General features: G+C 40.1%; 1 protein-coding gene across 1 annotated transcript in view; it reads right to left on the reverse strand.

Annotated features, from left to right (window-relative positions):
* prkar2aa (protein kinase, cAMP-dependent, regulatory, type II, alpha A) overlaps positions 1 to 24,880 on the reverse strand; it is a 209,071-nt gene that overhangs the window by 89,812 nt on the left and 94,379 nt on the right. Inside the window, exon 3 of the mRNA XM_048606153.1 lies at positions 5,200 to 5,255. Within this exon, the coding sequence (XP_048462110.1) occupies positions 5,200 to 5,255 (56 nt within the window). The remainder of the gene's footprint in view (positions 1 to 5,199; positions 5,256 to 24,880) is intronic.

A 24,880-nucleotide genomic window follows, 5' to 3' on the forward strand; every position in this document is an offset into this window, starting at 1 on the left:
GTTTGCCGCAACAGTTAAAACTAATTTCAGAAAGAAAACCAGTCCAAAGCAATAAATTTGAATGATGTTGCAAACCCATTTGATGGTAATACTGGACATTTCAGATTCCAGAGAGAACTGAGGCTTGATCTTAAATTCAATTTCTGCAGCTGTTTGGCAAGCCCACCCTATCCTGGTCCAATCAATCTCAGGGAACAGCATTGCATCTTTAGATGATGCGTTTTACAGCAACACTGAATTCAATAATTCCAGATCAAAAGAATCATCACTGACTTGAAACATTACCACAGTTTCTCTCTCCACAGATGCTAACAGAACTGCGGAGGATCTCCACCACTTTCTGTTTTTAATTCCGATCATAGTCTCCATCCCGTTTTCTTATTCTGGATAGCACCCGTTTCAGAACCCATATTCCCTTGCTAAGTGGTTTTCTAGGTCCTGATCCAACCCAAAGCTGGAGCTCCAAGTCTGCAAAAGTACAGGTCTCAAGGACATTTCCAAGTGCTAAGCTGGGGCTGGAGTTTTCAATGCCGTCACTGCTTTTGCATTTCCTGGGTCTGAGCACAACTTACAGCTCCTTCAATCACAAATGTTCAGGAAAGGGAAGCAGTGAACAGCAGAGTCAGAAGTGGGAGGTTTAGCCAAGAGGAGGATTGGCAAGATTGAGAGTCTGGTAGCAGCATAGACTCCAGTTGGAGGGGCCACAGTAAGAAGATGGATTAGGGAAAGAGAATCTTCAATCTGAAGGTTTGGTGAGAGTAAAAGATGGCAGCATCCAGAATGATCAGGCAGTAAGATGTGTGGCGAAGAGAACCATCAACCAGTGGAAACAAATTCATCCTATATTAGTTTTACTGCATTTTTTAAAATTTTATTTTGTTTCAAGCATTTTCTTTCTTCATTTACCAAAGCAACAATTCAAATGTAAAGGGCTAAATGTTTTATTTTCTGTTAGGGGGTTTCCTACAGAACTTAATTACAACTTTTCCATTGATTTTAGTGAGAACACATGATTTGTTTCAAGTTGCTTCATTTCAAGTTACAATTTTCAGCAATCACAGCGAGGATTTACTCTCATTCCAATTGTGATGAAGTTCATCAAACTTATAATATTAACTGCCTCTCTCTCCACAGACCTGCTGAGTACTCCTATCGTTTTATATTTTTGTCTCAAGGAGGACGTGCTCAAGAGCTCCAAATGGAATATGGCATTTATTCCACTTTTGAACCTTCCAATTATCCAGTTGTACTGAAGCTAGATTCATAAGTAGATTAAAGAGCTAAATGGACTACTTATTCAATTTGTTATGAAAAGCTTCATATTTAATCATTTTTAAGAACTTGGGATTGTGGCAATAGCTAGATTGCTTCTTTTAAAGGTGAATGAAAAGACACATGGCAGGTTTTAAAATAAAAGGCATTGATTGGAAATCATACAGATGATTGCTGGTCTTGGTTGTTTGAACTCACTCTAGGTAAAAAAAATCTGACTGTTTTACACCTGGATATTACAAGTCTTCTGTTTGAATAAATGTTTGCAGGATTGGAGTTTGTGTTTGGATTTTCAGGTGGAAGAAAACTTGCTATAGAACAAACTGTTCAGCTTGTGTCTCCTGTTTCTGACAGACTAGGAAATAACTTGATTGTTCTTCTGTATAAGCGAGTGAAAGGACTTCTCAATGTCATATTTCCTGAGCTGTGCCTGCCAAGATCCCAGAGCCAACAACGCACAGTTATTTGATCACACATGCAAGAACATCAGATCAACGAATTTCAGAATATTCTATGCCTTATGATTTTTGCCTTCAAGAATAGTTATATTAGCCAGAAAAAGTGTTTTTCTCTTTCAAAGTGAAATATCTGCAGAGAGAAATCAATCTTTTCCCTTCACCTGAAAAGTGATTTTCTGAAATTGACAGTATGTGCACACGTGATTGCGCAAGTGAGACAGTATTTGTGCACACGTCTGTACGCATGCTTTGTGTTATTTAGAGGGGTAAGATGTTCAAATTATAAATTATAAATTCTCTGCATTTGCCAATTCTTCATTAAATTAGTTGTTTTATAATTAAATTAATTTTTATGTTCCAAGTCTAATGTGGAGAAAGCCCATGAATGATCATATCAAAACTTGGGTACAAGTCAATATTTTGTTTTACATTGTGATTAGTGCAGTGGAGCAGCAGTGCACGCCTTTCATCTCGGTCGTAACAAACTAACCGCATCATGTTTTCTTGGAATCCAAATCAAAATGTTAGTTGACTGTTGATGGAATAAGTTTGTGGGTCCATGTTTACACGCAGCCAATTCGTGGTGGCAGATAGTAATATCTATTCAAGTTGTGTGGACCAGAAAACTACGTTTGAGAGAGAGTTATGTGCCCTTTGACACCAGCTACAAGAATTTCAGGATGTATCATCTTCTTTGGAATTAATGCAAACAGGAACGTCACAAGAGGATTTCTTCTTTTTAACAAAAGGATCAATGATACAAGGTGAGTTCCAATCACAATTCAGGTGAGGTAGTATTGTGTCGATATAATCTCAACTTGGATGTAATATTTAGATATTTTTTTTTAAAACCTTGAGACCCTGCAGCCCAATGGTATCAATGTGGATTTCACAAGTTTCAAAATCTCCCCTCCCGCCACCGCATCCCAAAACCAGTCCAGCTCGTCCCTGCCTCCCTAACCTGTTCTTCCTCCCACCTATCCCCTCCTCCCACCTCAAGCCACACCTCCATCTCCTACCGACCAACCTCATCCCGCCCCCTTGACCTGTCCGTCCTCCCTGGACTGACCTATCCCCTTCCTAACTCCCTACCTACACTCACCTTTCCTGGCCCCATCCCGCCTCTTCGACCTGTTTGTTTCTTCTCCACCTATCCTCTCCTCTATCCCTCTTCTATCCGCCTCCCACTCTCTCCCTATTTATTTCAAAACCCCCTTCCCCTCCCCCTTTTCTGATGAAGGGTCTAGGCCCGAAACGTCAGCCTCTCTGCTCCTATGATGCTGCTTGGCCTGCTGTGTTCATCCAGCCCTGCACCTTGTTGTCTCGGATTCTCCAGCATCTGCAGTTCCTACTATCTCATCTCCTTTCTTCAAGTCAATTTTGTATCCAATTGGCTAGCTCCTCCTAGATCACAGATGATCTTACCTTATTAACTAGTCTACCATGTAGAACTTTGTCAAATGTTTGGCTGTAGTCCATATAGACAATGTCTACTGCTCTGCCTTGTTCAATCCTCTTTGTCACCTCTTCAAAAAACTCAAAGAAGTTAGGAGAGACATGATTTCCCACTCACAAAGCCATGTTGACTATCCATAATCTTTCCAAATGCATGTAAATCATGTCCCACAGAATCCCCTCCAACAACTTACCCACCATTGATTTAAGGGTCCCCGGTTGATACTTCCCTGGCTATTCTTTACAGACTTTCTTAAATAACAGCACATTAGCCAATCTTCAGTCTTCCAGCACCTCACCTGTGGCTGTCAATAATGCAAGTACCTCAGCAAAGGGCTCAGCAATCTCTTCCCAAGCTTCCCACAAAGTTCTGGGAAACAGCTGATCAGGTCCTGGGATTTATCTACCTTTATATGTTTTAAGACCTCCAGCTTGTCCTCTTCTGTAATTTGAACTTTTTTCAAGACATCACTACTTATCTCCTCAAGTACCAGAGCTTCTTTGTCCTTCTCCACAGTAAATGTTTACACGAAATATTCATTTAGTAACTCACCCATCTCCTGTGGTTCCACACATAGACAGCCATGTTGATCTTTAAGGGACTCAACTCTCTCCCTATTTACTCTTTTGCCCTTAATGTACCTCAGATTCTCTTTGGATTCTCAACTATATTTGCCAAAGCTATCTTATGTTGCCTTTTTGCCCTCCTGATTTCCCTCTTAAGTATACTCCTGCTGCCCTTATACTCCTCAAGCAATGCACTCGATCTCAGCTGTCTATACCTCCTCCTCCTTTTTCTCAACCAACAGCCTTAATTTCTCTAGATATCCAGTATTCCTTGTACCTACCAGTTTTGCCCTTCAAACTAACAGAAACGTATCTGTTTCTGAACTTTCGATAGGGAATCTATAGTTATCTGACCAAACTTTGGTTGAACAAGTTCAAGTCTTTAAATTCTTCTGCATTTAGCTCTGGATGAACTGTCATTTAAATCAACAAAGTGTTTCTTCACCAGTCCCCAAATGTTTGGAGCGAGACTGTAAACCACCCTTTAAATTTAAAGTTAGCTGACAATTCTAACAACTCAGTGCTGCCCTGACCCGCTGTGCAATATTTTATATGCAACTCATTTGTAGAAAATCAATTTTACAAGGGCAAATCATAAGCTTCTATTCAACTGTACAATCATTGCAGGATGTCTACACTGCAGGACAACTAATTGGCAATGGCTTACTAGTCTTTCTATTAGTCAATTTCATTTCCAATCCCTTTATCCCATAAGCAATAATAATTATTTTGGCCAAAACTACAGGTGGGAGCTAACTGGTAACATTAATCTCTAATGCCCAATTTACAGACAGTAAGTGCTTTAATAAACAAAAACATCAGAGCGCACAGACTCAGGTGACTTCTTTTTTATAATAGCGATGCAATATCTAGTACTGAAATTAAGAGAGTAAATCAGAAAACACCAAATAAATTTAAAACCCCAAGAGATAACTCCCTCCCAATTCAATAATTTTTATTTAAATAAAATCTTACACTTGAGGGAATTGTGTTTTTTAAAATAATTAAATGATCCAGTAAGGAATCTCACATTAGGTCAACAGCTCAATTTAAGTTAAAACCTATATGCCAACTGCCAAAGATATGTGAACATAATTCAGTGTCAATTAATCATTTCAAGACTGCTTCAGTACTTTCCCAATTTTCTTACAGCAAAAAAAAATCACTATGTTTAGAACAGCTTGACAGGAGTAGTTAATTGAAAATATGCATTCTGTTCGTGTTTTTTTCAGTAAAATTAAACAGAGTCATACAGCATAGAAACAGTCCCTTTGGCCTACCATGTCTATGTCAACTGACAGACACCAAACTGTACTAATCCCATTCACCTGCACTTTTGATTCTGCTCCCAGGCCGCAGCCAAAGGAAGAAACTGCATGTGCAACTGCATGTTGCAATCTTTACCACTGTAAAAGTTCTGAAGCTTTATGGACTCCATATATCTTACCCTTGGTTCTGTATCCTCCTCATCATCGTCATCTGGGTTGAAAGCTTCTGCACAAACTGTTAGGAAACGAAAAACAAAATAGCAATGAACAAAAACAACTACCAAGCATATGTTTAAAATAAAGTTGCACCAGAAGTCAAACTACAATGGAAGCAAGATAATTTCAATGAAACTAAATGCAAAATCGAAACTAAGCTCTTTGGTTAATATTGATAGGAACTCCATAATTAAATTCATTTCCTCTCACATGCATCAAACTGTAAATGCATGGAGTTGTGATGAGTGTGCTAACAATTGCTATCACTGCCAGCGTTTGTTACCAATCCCTATTTGCCCAGAGGGCAGTTAAAAGTCAACCATATTGCTGTGGGTCTGGAGTCAGATGTAGGCCAGAGCAAACAAAAATGGCAGATTATCACCACAAAAAGATGGGCGATTGCCACTACAACATAGAAAGATACATATTCCATCAACATTTTCAATACTTTACTACTTTTCAGTTTCAATCCCCAAGGTAGGGCTAAAATTCTTCTAAATAATAACCAAAAGAACTGCAGATGCTCTAAATCAGAAACGAAAACAAAAGTTGCTGGAAAAGCTCAGTAGGTCTGGCAGCATCTGTGAATAGAAAATCAGAGTTAACAGTTTGGGTCCGGTGACCTTCCTCAGAACTGATTTTCTCTTCACAGATGCTACGAGACCTGCTGAGCTTTTTCAGCAACTTCTGTTTTTGTTTAAATTTGTTCTAGTCTGAGGAACAGTTAAAACTTCTTCTCTGTAACCATTTTGACTTACAGATTTTTGCTGAATGAGTTCTGTCACAAATTGCAGTCCCTCAATGATGGTTTTCTGCTCACTGTTCAACAATTATCACAAGTAGCCTTACATCTCAACAATCGCAAAGGTGTAAATGCTTGGACAATCTGATTTTCAGTTGTTCAACCACAAGAATCAACAATGACCCATTTTACAATGTTCTTTTTCATAGGTTAAATATGATTTCACATAATCACAACATTTCCAGATCGGCAGAATGCAACATGAATACAGCCAAAGATTTTCAACAGATTCCAAATGAATGTAAAGACAATTAATGCAATACAGCAAGTATTAAGTAAAATCAATAATTAATCACAAAAGCAAAACTGTGGATGCTGGAAATCTGAACATGAAAGAGAAAATGCTGGAAATACTCAACAGATTGAAAAGTCACAGACCTGAAACAGTGAACAACAGCATGAGGATTTCAGGAATGGGGTTGTGGTGATGGCTCGGGAAAGATAACCCACCAGATAAGCTGGCTTTTAAGCAATCGGCAGGAGTGGAATGGGGAGGCACTGCCTCTATCACTGGCTCCCTTTCCAGACCAACCCATCACTACGGGTTCAACCTCCTTGGTCTTACTATATAGAATCCAGCAAAGGAAGACTGACAAGATAATACAGAGAGAGAAAGTAAACTAAGAGGACAATTTAGTGAGGAACATAAAAACTGACAATTACAGCTTCTTTAAACATATAAAAAGGAACAGAAAGGTCAAGGTGAACATAGAAAATGAATCTGGGGAGACCGTTATGGGAAAAGGGGAAATGGCAGAGTTAAACAGATATTTTGGGTCAGTCTTTACAGTAGAAGATACTTCAAACATCGCAAAGAATACAGGGGAGGAATTAAGCACTATCACAATCACTGGAGGAGACAAACTAATGGGGCTGAAGGCAGCCAAGTCCTCTGGTGCTGATAGCTTACATCATAGGATCATAAAAGTAGTAGTTACAGAGACAATGGTTCCATTGGTTGAAAACTTCCGAATATCTTTGGATTCTGGATAAGAACCAGAGGATTGGAAAACTATTAATGTGATGCCACTATTCAAAAAGGGAGACAGACAAAAAGTGGGCAACTATAGATCAATTAGCCTAACATCTATTGCTGGAAAAATATTGGAATCAATTATTAAGGGTCTAACAGAACATTTGGAAAAATCTAATCAAGCAAAGTCAATATGGTATCATGAAAGTGAAATAGAGTTTGACTAATTTATTACAGTTTTTTGACAAAGTCTCAACCAGAGCAGCTCGACGGAAACCATTAGATGTATTATTGAATTATAGTACACATGGAGACCATTCTAAACTGATTCCCAAAAGTGCTACCCAGCTTGTCCCATTCTCCAGCCCCATCTCTTTTGCCCTTGATATTCATAACTTTCAAATTTATATCTGGCTCTCTCTTGAAACGTCCTATGGAATCCACCACCACCACTCTCCCAGGCAAGGATCCAAAAACTTTAACTGTTCCAACATGCCTGGCCATCTTCAAAGAATTATGCGCATGAACGCTCTCTACTCCTGTACTCTCCTCAATGTTGTACCATTAGCCTGTATGGTACCTATTTTGATTTGATTTATTGCTGTCGTATATGCCTAAGTGAAAAGTCCTGATGAAGGGTGTAAACCCGAAACATTGACTTTCCTGCTCTTCTCATGCTGCCTGACTTGCTCTGTTCCTCCAGCTCCACATCCTATTAACTCTGACTCCAACAGCTACAGTTCTCGCTATCTCCTAGACAGTAAAAGTTTTGCTTTGCAAGCAGTACAGGCAGATCATAGTAAATAAGGATATACAGATTATTGAGTGCTTAGACAGATGAGACATACACGGTCACAACTACACAGGAGGTGCACTAAGCAAGGTCAACATTAGATTTGAAATTAGAGAGGTCTGTTAGCAGTCTAATAATCTTTCCATATTTCTTCTACCAAAATGCACTACTTCACATTTCTCCGCATTCAATTTCATCTACCAGGTGACTGCCTATTTGGCCATCTTGTCAATGTCCTCCTGAACTTGCTCAATGTCATCTTTACAATTTGCTGTTCTCCCTAGCTTAGAATCATCTGCAAATTTAGAGATTTCACCCGAAACGGCCCTCTCTAAATTATTTATATAAATTAGAAAAAGCAAGGGTTCCAATACCAATCCCTGGGGAACACCACTTTCAACTCCTCTCCAAACCGGTAACTGCCCACTTATACATACCCTGTTTCCCATCCTTTAGTCAACTTGTAACCTATGCTGCCAAAGACCCATCAATCCCAAACATTTCTAAACAAAAAAAAACAAAGAACTGCAGACACTGGAAATCAGAAATTCCTGGAAAAACTCAGCAGGTCTGCCAACATCTATGGAGACTTAGCAAAGTTAACGTTTTAGTTTCATTGACCCTTCTTTCTTTCGGTCCAGTGAAAAAGGGTCACTGGATCCGAAAAGTTAACTTTGCTTTCTGTCCACGGATGCTGCCAGACCTGCTGAGTTTTTACAGCAATTTCTGATTTTATTTCCAAACATTTCTAATTTAATAACCAATCTGCCATGTGACATCGTAACAAATGTTTTCAGAAACATGTACATGGACTTCCAGAAGGCAGTCGACAAGGTCCCTTACAGAAGGTGAAGTCATAAGATATTAGTCCATGGTGTTAGAAATTGTGAACTTGCTAATAGGCAGGAAATAGCAAGGTGGTGACCTTCCACCAGTGGGGTTCCACAGGGATGTGTCCTGGGACCGCACAAAAATAGATGCAAAAGCAAGTTGCAAGAGGGACAAACAGTTTACAGAGAGATATTGATAGGTTAAGTAAGTGAGCAAAAGGTTGGGAAGTGGAGTGTAATGTGGGAAAATTTTGGAAGGGAGAACAAAAGAACAGATGTTATAAAGATAAAAGAATAGAATATAATTCAAATGTGGAAAAACTTGCAGAAAGCTGCAACACAAGGGACTTGGGGGTACTTGTACACGAAACACAAAGCTACAGACGCAGCAGATAAATAGGAAGGCTAATGGAATGTTGTCCCTATGTCAAGGAGGTTGGAGACTAATAGTAGGAAAGTCTCACTGCAATGCATAAGGTGCTAGTGAAATGATATCTGGAGTACTGTGAGCAGTTTTGGTCCCCTCACTTAACGAAAAGGTATCATTTCCTTGGAGGCAGTTCAGAGAATGTTAACTAGAATGATCCTTGGAATGAAGGAATTATCTGATGAGCAAAGGTTAAATAGCTTGGGAGTCTATTCATTGGAATTTAGAAGAATGAGGAGTTTCCGAGGATAAAAGGGCACACAGTCTTTAACAAAAAGGGGTGCCATTTTAAGACTGAGATGAGGAGGAACTTCTTCCCTCAGAGGGTTGAATGTCTTTGGAACTCCTTGCCACAGACAGCTGTGGGGGCAGAGTCCCTGCATATATTTAAGGCTGAGATAGCTCGATCGTTGATCTGTGGGGGAATCAAGCATTACGGAGAAAGGCTGGGAAAGTGGACGTAAGGAATGTCAGACCAGTCATAACTCCATTGAATGGCAGAGCAAGCTTGAGTCCAAGCAACCTATTCTGTTCCTATCTCTGAAAATCTTATAGATCATCCATTATCTCTCCCCTTGCCACACTGCTCAAAGCATTAAACGGCTGTAGAGAAGCCATGATCAGCTGGGATGTATTTTCTGACAACGTTAGCAGAGAAGAGAATCCTGCCACCTCAAAAATCTTGAGCATTAACTCTTTTTTTCTCTACAGATGCTGTCTGGCCTGCTGAATATTTCTATCAATTTCTGTCCATAATTAATTAGTTGTCCATCATAATTTAGTTGTGATGAATACATTGAAAAATTCCTGTTTGGGTATTTTTTTAGACCTTAAATGCTGCCAGAACTGAAGCAAGTCCTGTTTATAATTTATTGAAACATTATGATTGGAAATAATTCACGAGAAACATCTATAACAAACATCACTCAACAATTTAATATACAGACAAGCTTCAATCTCAATTCACACCTACAGCAGTAAATCTCATTTGTCTCTGCAGTTCCAACCAAACTCAGGATCAAAGGCTTTACATAACACAAATAACCAATTTTTTTGATTGCACTACATCCAAAAAACAAATTAATTCCAATTTTCACATGAAATTTACTTGGCTATCAAATAAATAGTTGTCTATTCTTTTAGTATGAGCAATCCACATTTCACATTATTTGGACATGTTTTTTATTTTTATTTTTTATTCTGCAGACCTTGCTTAATGGAAAACACCATTACCGGTCGTGCCAATTCCAAATGGTTGTTGAAAAATTAATGAAATTTTCACTAAGTTCTGAGACTTCATTAAAAGATCCTTATGCAATATGGATTTTTGTTGTAAAAAAAATGAAATCAGTGGAACTTTGTATTTTAGATGCTTTTAATTAGTTTATCTAGACAACAGACCCCTGTAGCAGGTGGAACTTGAACATGGGTCTTCTAGTGCATAGACAGGGACACCACCACTGCATCACAAGAACCCAACAACTTGTGTTTAATGTTCTGCTCCAACTCCCCAATGAAGGCAAGGCAGACTGATAATATTCCTTTGAACAACACTTTTTTTTATTTGCACTTTATTTTATTATCCTGTTAATAACAAACCTTGGCCATCTGCCCAGGTTGTTATGACGTCAAACCACCAAGCAGTTTTTATCAATTTAATCTGAGACTGCATTTCAAACATGCTCATGGTTTCCTCTCTACTGAGATTAATTGGAATTGATTCAAGTACAATTTGGAACAAACCTAGGTCACTAAGTTCAAAGAGCAATAGAGTTTTCACTCTTCATTTCTCCTATGAGTAGGAAGAAAAAGAAGTTAAGCAATTAGACAGATAATCAGAAATGCACTGATTCCCAAAAGGATGTTGAATACTTGATTAAGGGTCAGATTTAGGGTGTCTTGAATTAGCAAAATTACAAACAGGGCTTTGTCAAAGACAATATTAATTTCACACACTAGAAGGTCAAATTCACTGCCCAAGATGGCTTGGGAGCAAATCGCTTGGTTACATCAAGCATCAGGTACAAGACTAGCAATCCAAAGTCTCTTCCTTCCCTAAACTTTATTTTGTAAACACCGACCACAAAACCAAATTAAATACAAAATGTGCTGAATCATAGTACCGATCTATGTGTTTCACTTCTCTGCAGTATTTTCTCTCCAACTCCACAGCCTAATTGGTCTGAGTTAAGCCTTACTAGTTGCCATGGAGACAATAAATGACTCCAAATTATTAAAAACTGCGACGAACACAAGACTGTCCTCAATTACTGATTAAATAGTGACAATGACTAAAACCTAGAATAGTTAAAGAAACAAAATAACACATGTCTTTGTTAATAAGATTAATTAAAAAGATTGAAAGTACAATTGGGAGTGACACCAATTTTCCTTTTGTCCTAATAATGTATAAAGACACCTTTTCTACACAATTGTTCAAAAGGGGGCATGTCTTTCCATTCAGAATAAATTAAAACACTTCATTGTAAACCTGCTAAATACTGCTTGTTGTATGGGCATGCCAGCTCACTGCACTGTATAGGCTGCTCACCATGAACGTTGCTACCACCATCTTCTTGGTGTGGAAACTACACAACGTACATGGTCCAGTGTAATGAAGGAAAACCACTTGCTGGTCTTATTAAGCAGATTGGAAAAAGAGTGGCCTGCAGTCAACATCACAGTTACGCAGACTGGAGCCTACAGTCAGTTCTTGTTGCGTTAAAAAACACAAGTGTGACATCACAGAAAGGCTAACTTCATTAGCTGGTATTGGAAAGTGAGGAATGGAAAGCAGGAAGGTCAAACCAAATATCAGATTCGGACAGATGCCCATTTATCAGGAGTGAGTATCTGCAAATTAGTTGAAACCTATTCTACTGTCAAGTTTTAACATATTAACTTTTCCACCAATTTACATACTATAGTGCACAAAAAAGTGAATACGAACTAAATAATGATTTTAAAAACTCATTAAGAATAGCTGTACAAGGGGTATGTCAAAGCTGCAATATGCAGGAGCTCAAAAATGCCACTGTGATCCTGGGCAAACATATCTGCGATTCAAGTGTTTGAAGATAGAGAAGCTTTGGCCCAAGGCTTAATGAATGGAGATTGAACTACAGACGCTGTGATGCATCAATGAGGGTGAAGGTTTCCCAGATTCTTTCAACCAGGAGGCAGTCTTCGAGGCAGAGTTGTGCAGCATGGAAACAGACCCTTCGGCCCACTGCATCCATGCCGACGAGATATCCTAAATTAATAAAATCCCATTTGCCAGCATTTAGCGCATCCCTCTAAACTCTTCCTATTCATGTACCCACCCAGATGTTTTTTTTAAATTGTTGTAATCATACCAGCCTCCATCACTTCCTCTGGCAGCTCATTCCATTCACACACCACCTTCTGTGTGAAAAAGTTGTCCCATTGGTCCCTTTTAAATGTCTCCCCTCTCACCTTAAATCAATGCCATCTAGTTTTGGACCCCTCACCCCAGGAAAAAGACCTGGTCTATTTACCCTAACCATGCCCCTCATGATTTTATAACGCTCTATAAAGTCACTCCTCAGCCTCCAATGCTCCAGGGAAAATCGTCCCTGCCTCCTTGACCTATCCGTCTTTTCTCCCACCTATCTGCTCTTCTCACCTCAACCCCCACCCCCAACTGCGACCTACCAGTCTCATCCCCGCCTCTTTGACCTGTCCGTCTTCCCTTGACGGACCAACCCGCATCCTAACTCCCCACCTACACTCACCTTTACTGGATCCATCGCCGCCTCATTGACCTGTCCATCTCCTCTCCACTTACCTGCTCCTTCATCCACCTTCCATCCGCCTCCCCCTCTCTCTCTATTTATTTCAAAATCCCCTTCCCCTCCCCCATTTCTGAAGAAGGGTCCAGACTGAAACGTCAGCTTTCCTGCTCCTCTGATGCTGCTTGAGTTCATGTCAGGCTCACTGGTCTATGGTTCTCTGGCTTTTCCCTACCACCTTTCTTAAATAGTGGCACCACAATAGCCAACCTCCACAGTCTTCCAGCACCTCACCTGCAGTTATCCATGATACAAATATCTCACAAGGGACCCAGCAATTTCTTCCCAAGCTTCCCAGAGTTCTAGGGTACACTTGACCAGGTCCTGGGGATTTACGTCGCACCTCTTAGGATAGTTCTAATATGATCACGGTTCAGGAACAGGGGGTGATAGCAAGTGAGGCAGGGAAGGGAACCAAGGTAAGGTAGTGCAACCAGTTTCAAGTTCGCTCACCTTGTTTCGATGAGAGCAGAGGCTGTGGGATGAATGAGCTGAATAATCATGTTATCATGGCACATTCAAGCAGGGGAAGCCAAAAGTAATTTAGTGATTGTAGAGGGCAGCATAGTAAAGAGGATTGACAGCAAGTTCAGACGGTTGTATTGTTTGCTTAGTGCCAGCGCTCAGGGTGTTCTTATTTATTTGTTCATGGGATGAGGCCATCAGCAGCTAGGCCAGCATTTATTGCCCATCCCTAATTGCCTAAAGGACAGTTCAGAGTCGACCAAATTGCTGTGGGTCTGGAATCACATGCAGGCCAGACCAGGTAAGGATGGGTGAACATGGACATCAGTGAACCAATGGGTTTTTGCCAACAATTGGCAATGGATTCATGGTCAATATTAGACTTGTTAATTTCAGCTTCTTATTGAACTCACATTCCACCATCTGCCATGGCAGGATTTGAACCCCGGTCCCCAGAATATTACCTGGGTCTCTGGATTAAAGGTCCAGCAATAATACCACCAGACCATCCCCTCTCCTATCTGCTATGGACTGGAGAAGAACTTGCAGTGGGAAGGGAAGGGTCTAGTTGTCATGGTCTGTGTGTGCACCAACAATAGAGGATTAACTAGGAAAGTGGTTCTGCATAGCCAGTATGAGGAGCTAGGCACCAAATTAAGAAGCAGAACCTCAAAAAGGTAATAATCTCTGTATCACTACCTGAACCACGTAAAATTAGCATCAGATAAACAAAGTGTAAGAGATGAATGCATGTCGCGTGGGAGAAATGGGTTCCAATTCATAGGACACTGGCACCAATGCTGAGGAAAGGAGAATCAGTACAGTTGAGATGGTCTACACCTAAACCATATTGGTTATGGTGACTACATTATCTGTTTTAGTGTTGGTTGAGAGATAAATAATCTGGATAACTCCTCTGCTATTCTTCAAAATAACACTACGGAAGAGAATATACTGTTTTGGTACAATATCTCATCCAAAAGAAGGCATCTCTGACAGCGCAAACTCTCAATGTCAGCCTAGATTTTTTGGGTCAATTCTCTGGAATAGAAATAGTGTTCCCAAAACATTTCCCATGATGAATCCATTTTAATGCCTCAAATGTGTCACAATTTGGTCCCAAAATTTGGATGCATGAAAGAATTATTAAGGAAGGGGAGGGACTGTTGATGCAGTTGCTCAACATGAAACACTATAAAGTAAAACAGAACAACAAGATTCAGGATAATAATTTTCACTACTTAATTGTTAAATTGCACACCAAGTTAAAATTAAAATCGAAATAAAATGAAAAAGTGTGTTTTTATATTTAATTTGCTTTGTGAAAATTCTATCTTACTCACTGGATTCATGAAGAAATGCTGCAACAGTCTCTAAATGTCTGGCAGTTGATACAGCACATCTAATCTCCGATGTAACATTCAAATTTGATCAACATTCAAATTTGATGCAGACTAATGTGCTTAAAAATTGTATATGCTCAAGGCACATACAGAGTCTGCCTACACAAAACTCATTTCACTGGCAGAAGAGTGAACTAAATCAAGAGGGAAGAGGTGCAAATATCACGAACACAAAGCTGATCTCAGGACTTTGCCGACAGCCTCTGCTTCATGGCCGCCATTATACAGTCTCAAAGCTAATAAATTCAAAATCCCTTACTATGACCCCAAAACGGTTGGCGACCTATGGGTTGTGAACCCTTGCACTAAACCTTGGCTGATCTTACGTCTACTTTATAAAGGAACAAAAGTAGAAGTGACGAAATTATTTTTCTCCTGTGCCATACGCCACAATAGCAAACGGTTCAGACCACATACGGTCACAAGCTCACAGCTAAAGTCATCTTAATATATAGTTTTGTACAAAATGGCTCCAAGCATTCACAGATAGTACTTTATTCAAATTTTATTTTGAATATGCAGCACAGATTGTAATAATCTTATCAAGGAATTCTGATACCATCACAGACCATGACAATGGAACTTGTTCAATTTATATCCAATGAATGTAGAGACAAAGTTACATTGTTTTAAAATGTGTGTATTACCAAGTAGCAGTGCAGCTTTTAGCACATAAACAAATCTTTAAGAGACAGCAGGATAAGTCAATTAATCTATAAAAAACACACATATAATCATTTACTTCATAAAATTGAGGCACAAAGTACAAAGAAAGAACTTAAAGTAAATGGATGTTCCAGTGGTTATACTTTATATGCATCTTCTCTGCTTGCTTCCCAAAGTGGAATGCACAATGGTCTTAAAGAGCTTGCAAAGGTAATTTATCTGAATGCTAACAGAATTGAGTGGCTGTTATTTGGACAGACAACAGAAGATGGGGCGGCATGGTGGCTCAGTAGTTAGCACTGCTGCCTCACAGCGCCAGGGACCCGGGGTCAATTCCACCCTCGGCCGACTGTCTGTGTGGAGTTTGCACTTTCTCCCCGTGTCTGTGTGGGTTTCCTCCCACAGTCCAAAGACGTGCAGGCTAGGTGGAAAATTGCCCATAGTGTTGAGGGGTGTGTAGATTAGGTGGGTTATAGGGGGATGGGTCTGGGTGGGACGCTCTGAGGATCGGTGTGGGCTTATTGGGCTGAAGGGCCTGTTTCCACACTGTAGGGATTCTACGATTCTATGAAGGTGGGATTATTCTCCTTTGACCAGAGAAAGTTATGGAATATTAAATGAAAGGTTTTCAAAACTATGAAGGTTTTGAAAGAAGCAGACAAGGAGAAACAGTTTCCATTGGAAGGATAGTCAATAGCTAGCACATCCTGACAGAGTGGTGAAATTTTCAATAATGAACTTTGTCAGTTCATAATGTAAATACTTGTGAAAGATGTGCAAGGCTAAAGAGAAAGAACAGGATAGTAGAACTAAAATAAAACAGCTGTGGTTGCTGGAAATCTGAAACAAAATCCAAAATTGGAGAAACTGAAGGAGGCCTGGCAGCATCTGTGTACAGAAAGCAGAGTGATTTCTTGAGAACTGACAGTAGTTAAGGAAATCTGGTATATAAGCTGATGATGGTAGGATGGGCAAAGAGAGAGGAGAAGTGAGTCGATAAGCTGAGATGGAGCCCAGAGAGAGCAAGATAGAAAGAGGGAGTGAGAGTGAGAGGAATGAGTGTAGGGCCAGGGAGATGGTGTCTGCTGTTGATCTGTTGTGTCGGTAGGCGAATTGCAAAGGATCAAGGCAATTCGGTAGGCTGGAGTTTGCGTGAGCCATGACTAACCTCTCGAAGCACTTCATTATTATGGAGGTCAGAGTCACTGGGTGGTAGTCATTGAGGCACGCTGCATGATTTTTCTTTGATATCTGGATGATGGTCTTCTTCTTGAAGCTGGTGGGGACTTCAGATTGTAGTAAGGAGAGGTTAAAGAGCTGGTACAATTACATTTAGAAGGCATCTGGATGGCTACTTGAATAGGAAGGCTTTGGAGGGTTATGGGCCAAATGTTGGTAAATGGGATTAGATTAATTTAGGACATTAGTCAGCACGGACACGTTGGACCGAAGGGTCGGTTTCCATGCTGTACATCTCTCTGACTGAATACTCCTGTCAGCTGGTCCACACAGGATAGGAATGCATGGGCGGGGACTTCATCCGGGCAAGTTGGTCTCCACGGGTTTCCGTTGTTTCTACTGGCGGGTGAAACTAGAACTAGGGGCCACAGCCTCAAAATAAATGGGGAGCAGATTTAGAACTGAGTTGAGGAGGTACTTGTTCATCCAATGTGAATTTTGGAATACCCTGCCCGGTGATGCAGTTAAGGCCATCTCATTGAATGTTTTTAAGGCAAAGATAGATTTTTGAACAGTAAAGGAATTAATGGTTATGGTGAGCGTGTGGGTAAGCAGAGCCGAGTCCACGAAAAGATCAGCCATGATCTTACTGAATGGCAGAGCAGGCTCATGGGCTATATGGCCTATTCCGGCTCCTATTTCTTATTTCTTACATTCTTATGTTCATTCTCAAGAAGGCCGATCTAACATCTGTGGTGGTGACTGTGGGTACACGTGCATCCGTGGCTGTTGGGATAGGTGGCATAGTTTCACTGACCCTCTGTTCAAAGTAAGTGTAGAATGCATTGAGCTCGCCGGGTAGAGATGTACCGGTGCCTGCAATTCTGTTCACTTTGTAGCCAGTTAAGTCGTGTAAGCCTCGCCACAAAACGACAAGTGCCCAGGTAGTTGATCTGGGTCTCAAGCTTAGTTTGATACTGCCTTTTGGCATCTTGGACATAAAGGTCGTACCTGGATTTCCTGTAGAGGTCAGGGTCACCCGACTTGTACACATCAAACCACTGGATCTCCTCATTCATCCATGGTTTCCAGTTGGGGAACATTCAGATTAACTGATTGCTTCATTTTGATCTGACATGAGCCGGAGTCACCTACGAGTCGAAAAAAGATATTTGGCCTCTTCAGAGATGTTTTGAGGACATCCTGAAACATTTCCACTCTCTTCCTGGGAACTTTCTCCTGTGACCAATTCTCGAGTCATGTAATTTGTTTAGAGGTCTGATGTCAGGCATACATACTAATGTCCTTATCAATGGAGCTGATTGAGTGATATCTATCTCAATGCTGGGTAAGTTGAGTAGAAAAGGGCTCTGATGATGCACTGCTTTCCTTTTCAAAAGGCTCAGAGGACTTTGCAACAGCACTGCTTGTAATATTTTGCCAGGGGATTGAGGAGCCTTATGTACGTTATCCAATTCTCTGAAGCATTTCGGAGCACAGGATGGATCATTGCTGCCCAGTAAAGACCAGCCCTCAAATACTCTTTCCCTCATTTTGTCAAGGCTGAGCTGGCACAATGGAAGCGAAAATACATTTTGCTCAGGAGCGTTCTCAAACAAAAAAAAGTTGGTATTTTCCAAATTCTCCCCATTGGTCTTAATCAGTGGGAATTGTTATGTGGTGACAGCTGGTTTTCTGGGTGTTTAGTGAAATGGATATCTTCCAATATGCTTCAAGGAGAGTCAAGCAAGAACTTTGTTCAAAAATCACCTATCACTAAAAAAAAACCTTTTTATTATTCCAGATATAATCTATTTATTTTTGACATGCTAGCATATATTCAAAATTATATGAGAATCATTTTCTAACTTGCAATGTAATTCTAATTTAGAACGCAATTTATTAAGAGGGACAATATACATCTGCTTACTTGACATTACCAAACTTACACTGCATTATTGCTAATCCTTCACTGATATGTAATGATGATCATTACACATGAGTTAAACCAAGTGTGCCAGTTGCCATGGTAGCTTGGAGCAGAAACAAATCCAAATGACGCAAAACAGAGCAAATCCAACCCCCAAACTTCAGTGTATGCATTTTTAAAAAGTTAATGAAAGATGTTAGGTTATATTTTAAACTGTCAGGCTTCAGCCTCATTCTAAGCAACAAATACACACAGTTTTCAGTGCAATTATTGCTCAGAAAAAAAATCACTTATGCACTTTGCTAACAATGGACTCCACTCATTTTTATAGATTGGAGCTAACGTTCTCAGATATTTCACAATACCACTGAGTGATTATCTGGGATTGAGCTGAAGATGAAGAAGGCAGTTGTTAAATTTGATCAAATATGTAGCGATAAATTGCCAAAGTAGTTGTGGTAGATCTTTAATATCCTAAAGTTCAGAGAAAACATCTCATATAAAAGCCAACCCCTAAAATTTCCTTCCAAAAGCGTATAGATTGAAACCGCAAAGATTGCCATGTCTAATACCAGCCTTTTGGGCAACTCGGATATTAGTTACCTCTCACCAGCTGCCATGTCTTCCACTACCTGACCCAACACTCTGGAAGTGCCTCACTAAACCTCTTCGCCCTCCACTGCTCTTTCCTCCTTCATGATAATCATTAAAACCAAACTCTTCAAACTAACCTTCTGGTCACCTGCCCCAGTCTTGCCCGCATCTGGCTTAGTGTCATATTTTGCTGGAAAAGGTGACATAACATCAAAGGTGCCAATAAATTCAACTATTTGTTGGTGATGCATTTAGAACTCAAGCTCAAAACAATCAAAAGTTAAAATGAAAAATGGATATAATTATGCAGTTCAGCAGAATGAACAGCTCTTAGTATTCAGGAATTATTGCAACCTTAATTTACATTCGAGTACTCATCTATTCTGAGCTGTCAAAACTAAAACATGAATAACAAACTGTGCTTTCTGTATTCTAGGCTGCTGCAGGTTTTATTTGAATAAGTTGCTTTAGCTAGTTGTTCATTTTCTTCATTTCCACCATAATTGGAGTACCATGACTTTTCTGGTGCAAAGTCTTCCTGCTATTTTGAAATACAACAAACACCAATGTCAGTGCAAATACAAAGCCCTGAATGAGGAACCTTTTGACCAAGCGTAGAAATTACATTGATTTAAAAATCTAAATCATCAGCATTAACACAAAGTGACCTTAGATCATTCTAGCACTATGCTCGCCATAATCTATCAACTTTTCTTAAACTTTAAAAAAAGAAATTCAATTACTTCTTTATTGTGTACTTCTTCCAAAGCACTGCAGGCATATACAAAAACTGAAAAACACAATAAACACATATTATAGCAACAAGAATATAATGGCTTGCCCACAAAATTCAATACTCTCGAAATAACCAGGTTAACACGCATTGCAAATAACCCTGATCCCCAGAGGTACAATATATACTTATACCACAAACACTCATAAAACCACTGTCGAGAACACAACTGACGAACTTTACCAGCTCAAACAGAGGTAGAAGGGAAAAAAAACACAAATTTCAACCTAAAAATAAATTCATGAAAATATTCAGCTGTCATGAAATAGAAATGATGTTTTAGGTAGTTATCTTCCATTAGACATGAACACAATATTCAACCACTTTAAAAATGAAATGATTTTCCAGATTTCATGAGCAATCTCGTCTAGATGTACTGTACACTAACTGCTAACTAATCAAGCCAGTAGAAACATACTCCATTCCAATTTGCAGGATTAAATTACTTCTGTAAATCTAAACTCAAAGTCACGTTATCTCTGAAAGAATAAAAAAATGTTTCACTGACCAACGGATGTGTGGTTTAAAGCAGTGAACGTTTGTGTAAACCGATTATGAATGAACTTCACTCCAAGTGTTTAAATGCTTTATTTTAGGGGAACTGTACATAAAGGCACTTTCTCATATTCTGGAAAGAGCAAAACTTTGTGAAAATCTGGAACTGATCCTTCTTCAGAAAAGCCTGGAAAATTTCTGTCAACACCTCCACAATTTGCTCCTTGATCTCTCTCCACAATCAAGGATGCATCCTATCCAGCCGAGCAACTTCATTACCTGGAGTTCTGTCTTTTATTTATTTATCATTACACTGCTCAATTGCTCAATACCACATTTTAAAATGAGCCATTGTCACCATCTTCTAATTTGGTAAAGATAGAAACAAAGTGTTCATTTAGTACCTCTATCATACTCTTTCATCAGTGGGCAGTTTACACTGCTTGTTCCTTATGGGCCCCACTCTACACTTTGCTTATCTTTTACTACTACTATGTTTGAAGAACATTTTGCTATTTGCTTCAGCACAGCCTGTCATCCTCCTCTTAGCCTTCTTTATTCTAGCCTTAGCCTCTCTCCTGTATTTGAGGTACTCTTCCTGATTTCGATTGTCATTGCCATTCCAGTATGCCTCGTATGCCTTTTACTTGCTAATTTTCTGATTGATTTATTGCCATGTGTACTGAAATATAGTGAAAAGCTTTGTTTACAAGCGGTACAAGCAGATCCCAGCAAGCAAAGAATGTACAGATCAAAAAGACTTGGAGACATACATGTTATATTATCTGATGCTAAAGTCCATTCAATAGACTGATAACAGACAGAAAGAAGCTGTTCCTGAACCTATGTGTGTTCAGTCTTCTGTATCTTCTGCCTGATTGAAGAGGTTGTAGGAGGTCATTACCAGGCTGCGATCAGTCTTTGATGATGTTGGCCACCTTTCCGCAGCAACAAGCCATGTAAATAAAATCTATAGATGGAAGGTTGGCTTCAGCGATGGATCTGGGTTGGGCATACAACTTTCTGTAGTTTCTTACGGTCCTGGGCAGAGCAGGCGTGATACCAGGCCATTATGTACCTGGACAGTATGCTTTCAACAGTGCATCTGTAGAAGTTGGTGAGGAACATGACAAATTTCCTGAGCCACCCGAGGACGAAGAGGCATCGTTGTGCCTTCTTGACTGTCGCATTTACGTGGGAAGTCCAGGACAGGTCATCGATTTTTGTCACTCTGAGGAACTTGATGCTGTTCACTCTCTCAACCTCAGTTCCGTTGACGTAGATGGGGGCATGTTCTCCTCCTTTCTTTCTGAAGTCGATGATCAGTTCTTCAGCTTTGCCGACGTTGACAGACATATTGTTTTCATTGCACCACATAACCAAGCCTCGAACTCCCTTCTGTATTTTGACTCATCATTGCTAAACATCCATCCCACTATGGTAGTATCTTGCAGATGGTGTTCATTCAGAATTTGGCAACACAGTCACAAGTGTACAGGGAGTATAGTCAGGGGCTCCTGTGTTGAGTATTATTGTGGAGGAGGTGCAATTACCTATCCTCACTGATTGTGGCCTATGGTTCAGAAAGCTGAGGATCCAGTTGCCGAGACCAAGCTGTCTCAGTTTTAAGGTCAGTCTGAAGGGGATAATCGTGTTGATGGCAGAGCTGTAGTCAACAAGCGGCAGTCTTTGTTGCCCAGGTGTTCCAGGAATGAGTGCAGGGTCAAGGGTAGTGGGACCCTCTGTGAACCTGTTATGTTGGTAGGCAAACTGCAGTGGATCGAGGCAGGTTGGGAGACTGGAGTTGATGTGGGCCATGACCAGCATCTCGAAACATTTCATGATTATTGAAGTCAGAGCTATTGCGCAGTAGTCATTAAGACACTCTGCATGTGTTTTCTTGGGTACATGGATGCTGGTGGTCTTTTTAAAGCAGGTAGGGACTTCGGCTTGTAGGAGGATAGGTTGAAGAAGATGTCGGTGAATACCTCTGCCAGTTGGTCCGCACAGGATCTGAGTGCTCAGCCGGGAACACCGTCCGGGCCCGTCGCTTTCCTTGGGTTGACTCCCAGGAAGACTGATCTGACTTCTGAAGCGGTGACAGAGGGAACAGGTGTGTCAGGGGCTGTCGGGACAGGCGTCGCCATGTTGGTGGTATTCTGCTTAAACCGAACAGAGAAAGCATGGAGCCTGTCAGGGAGGGATGTGTCATCGTCCGTGATTTTATGCTGTTTCACTTTGTATCCCAAAATGTCATTTAGGCTTTGCTATTGACAGCAGGAGTCAGTTTGGTAGGTCTGGGCCTCTAACTTGATCCGGTACTGCCTCTTGGCCTCTCTGATGCCTTTGCAGTAGTCATATCTGGATTTTCTCTATTGGTCTGGGTCACCCGACTTGAATGTTGCACATCTGGTCTTCAGTAGGGAGTGGATTTCCTGGTTCATCCAAGGTTTACAGTTGAGGAACACTCTGAAATCTTTGGAACACATCCTCCATGCATTTGCTCATGAAGTCGGTGATGGTGGTAGCATACTCGTTTAGGTTTCTTGCTGAACACTTATAACACGGCCCAGTTCAAGTCCAAGCAGTCCCGGAGACAGTCTTCCGCTGCCTTGGACCAGCTCTGTACTTCTTTTCATGAAAGATTCTCCAGTTTTAGCTTCTGCTTGTAAGCTGGGAGGAGGAACACAGCACTGTGATCAGATTTTCTGAAATGTGGGATTGAGCAGTAGGCATCTTTGATGGTCGCATAACAGTGGTCCAGGATGATCAGTCCTCTGGTAGGGCAGGAGATGTGTCAGTGGTATTTTGGCGTTATCTGCTCAAGGTTGGCTGAGTTAAAGTCACCGGCCACAATGAATAGGAACTCGGGGAATTTTGTCTCCAGTGTGTTTGTGGTGGTATAAATCTCGTCGAGGGCATTCTTTAGATCTGCGTGGAGTGGTACGCAGACTGCTGTCAGGGTGGCAGAGGTAAACTCTCGTGGTAGGTAGCAGGGACAGCATTTTACTGTAAGGTATTCTAGGTCTGGGGAGCAGTGGTTTGCCAACTTTCTCATTAATATTCTTGGCAATCCAGGGTACACTAGCTATGGATACCTTGTATTTTTTCTCATGGGTACATATCTACCTTGAACCCTACTCATCTCTCTTCTTGAAAGGGTCTCATTTTTCATCCACTGTTTTATCCACCAAAATGCATTTTCAATCGACCTGCTCCAGTTCAACATTTAGACCCCTAAAATCTGCCCTTTTACATAACAAACTTTTACATTCTTTTGTTAAAAGTACATTGTTTGCCATGGAGGCCAGTCAGTTTATATTTTGGCAAGAGGCTACCAATGTAAAATAAAATTTATGGTCTATCCAGCCAAGTTTCACTTTGGGATATAACTTCTTCAGTATTATCAGCTGGCATCATTACAGAATGAAAAGCCTAAATTCAAGAGAAATTAAAATTGTCTAATTTGCCTGGTAAATCTAGTACTTTGGCAGTGGAACCTTTGCAAAAACAGCAATGCCTGGAAGTCTAAGTGCCATACTGGGAAGTTGAGAAGATTCAAAATTAATTTTTGTGAGCTGTCATAATTTTATTTGGTCCCAAGAGAAATGAAGGAAACATCAAGACCCCGAAAAGAGGAGGAGAATTCTTAAGTAAATTAAAAACAAAGGGAAGTGGTCTACCCAAATTTTCAGATTTAAACTATAACGGCTAATGAAATATGGCATTAAGTTAATTGACTTGCTTCGTTTAGTTCTTGTACGATGAAAGTTTTGTTTAAAACTAGAATCCTTCTGGCACAGTTCTTTCAGTTCATAATTGAAACTTGGAATTTATTTTTAAAAGTTAAATGGTTCCCTTGAGATTGTGACTGTATAAAGTCTTTGTTTTAGAAGAATAGTTTACCCCCACCAACAGTTAGTCATCAGTAAATGGAGAATAGAAAACAACTGCAAAAACCATCATAAACAAAACCAAAGGGTAGGTGTGAAGTGAGTGAAGCCCATTCAAAGGGCCATTCTCTCAAATGATAGATACTGGCATTCTTGCTCATTTATTCAACCTCCACTGACAAAAGAATTATGACAAAACAGAATGCAAAACAAATAGAGATTATTTCCATCTGAACACTTTCAAATAGAATTTGTATAATAGCAGACTTTCCTTGAGCTGTCTAATCATAAGATGCTTTTTGAGAATCAACAACTGACTACAGAATTAGAATAAAAAAGAAAATGCAGTGGGTCAAAATATTTGAAATTTGACAGGAAGAAATAGACCGACAGTCTGTGTTGAATGGATCGTACTCATGTTTAAAAGATTTCACCAAGTTGTCAATGGACCAAATGCACATTTCCCTGAATTTTCTTAAGACTTATTCCATACAACTGCTTTGCAACAGCAACTCACAGAATATTAACCCACATTTTGAACCCTGAACGTGGTATCAGACTATTCAACACAAAAATTAATATACTACAG

This window comes from Rhincodon typus, chromosome 16, assembly GCF_021869965.1.
Source record: "Rhincodon typus isolate 14 chromosome 16, sRhiTyp1.1, whole genome shotgun sequence".
In the NCBI taxonomy this organism is placed as follows: Eukaryota; Metazoa; Chordata; class Chondrichthyes; order Orectolobiformes; family Rhincodontidae; genus Rhincodon; species Rhincodon typus.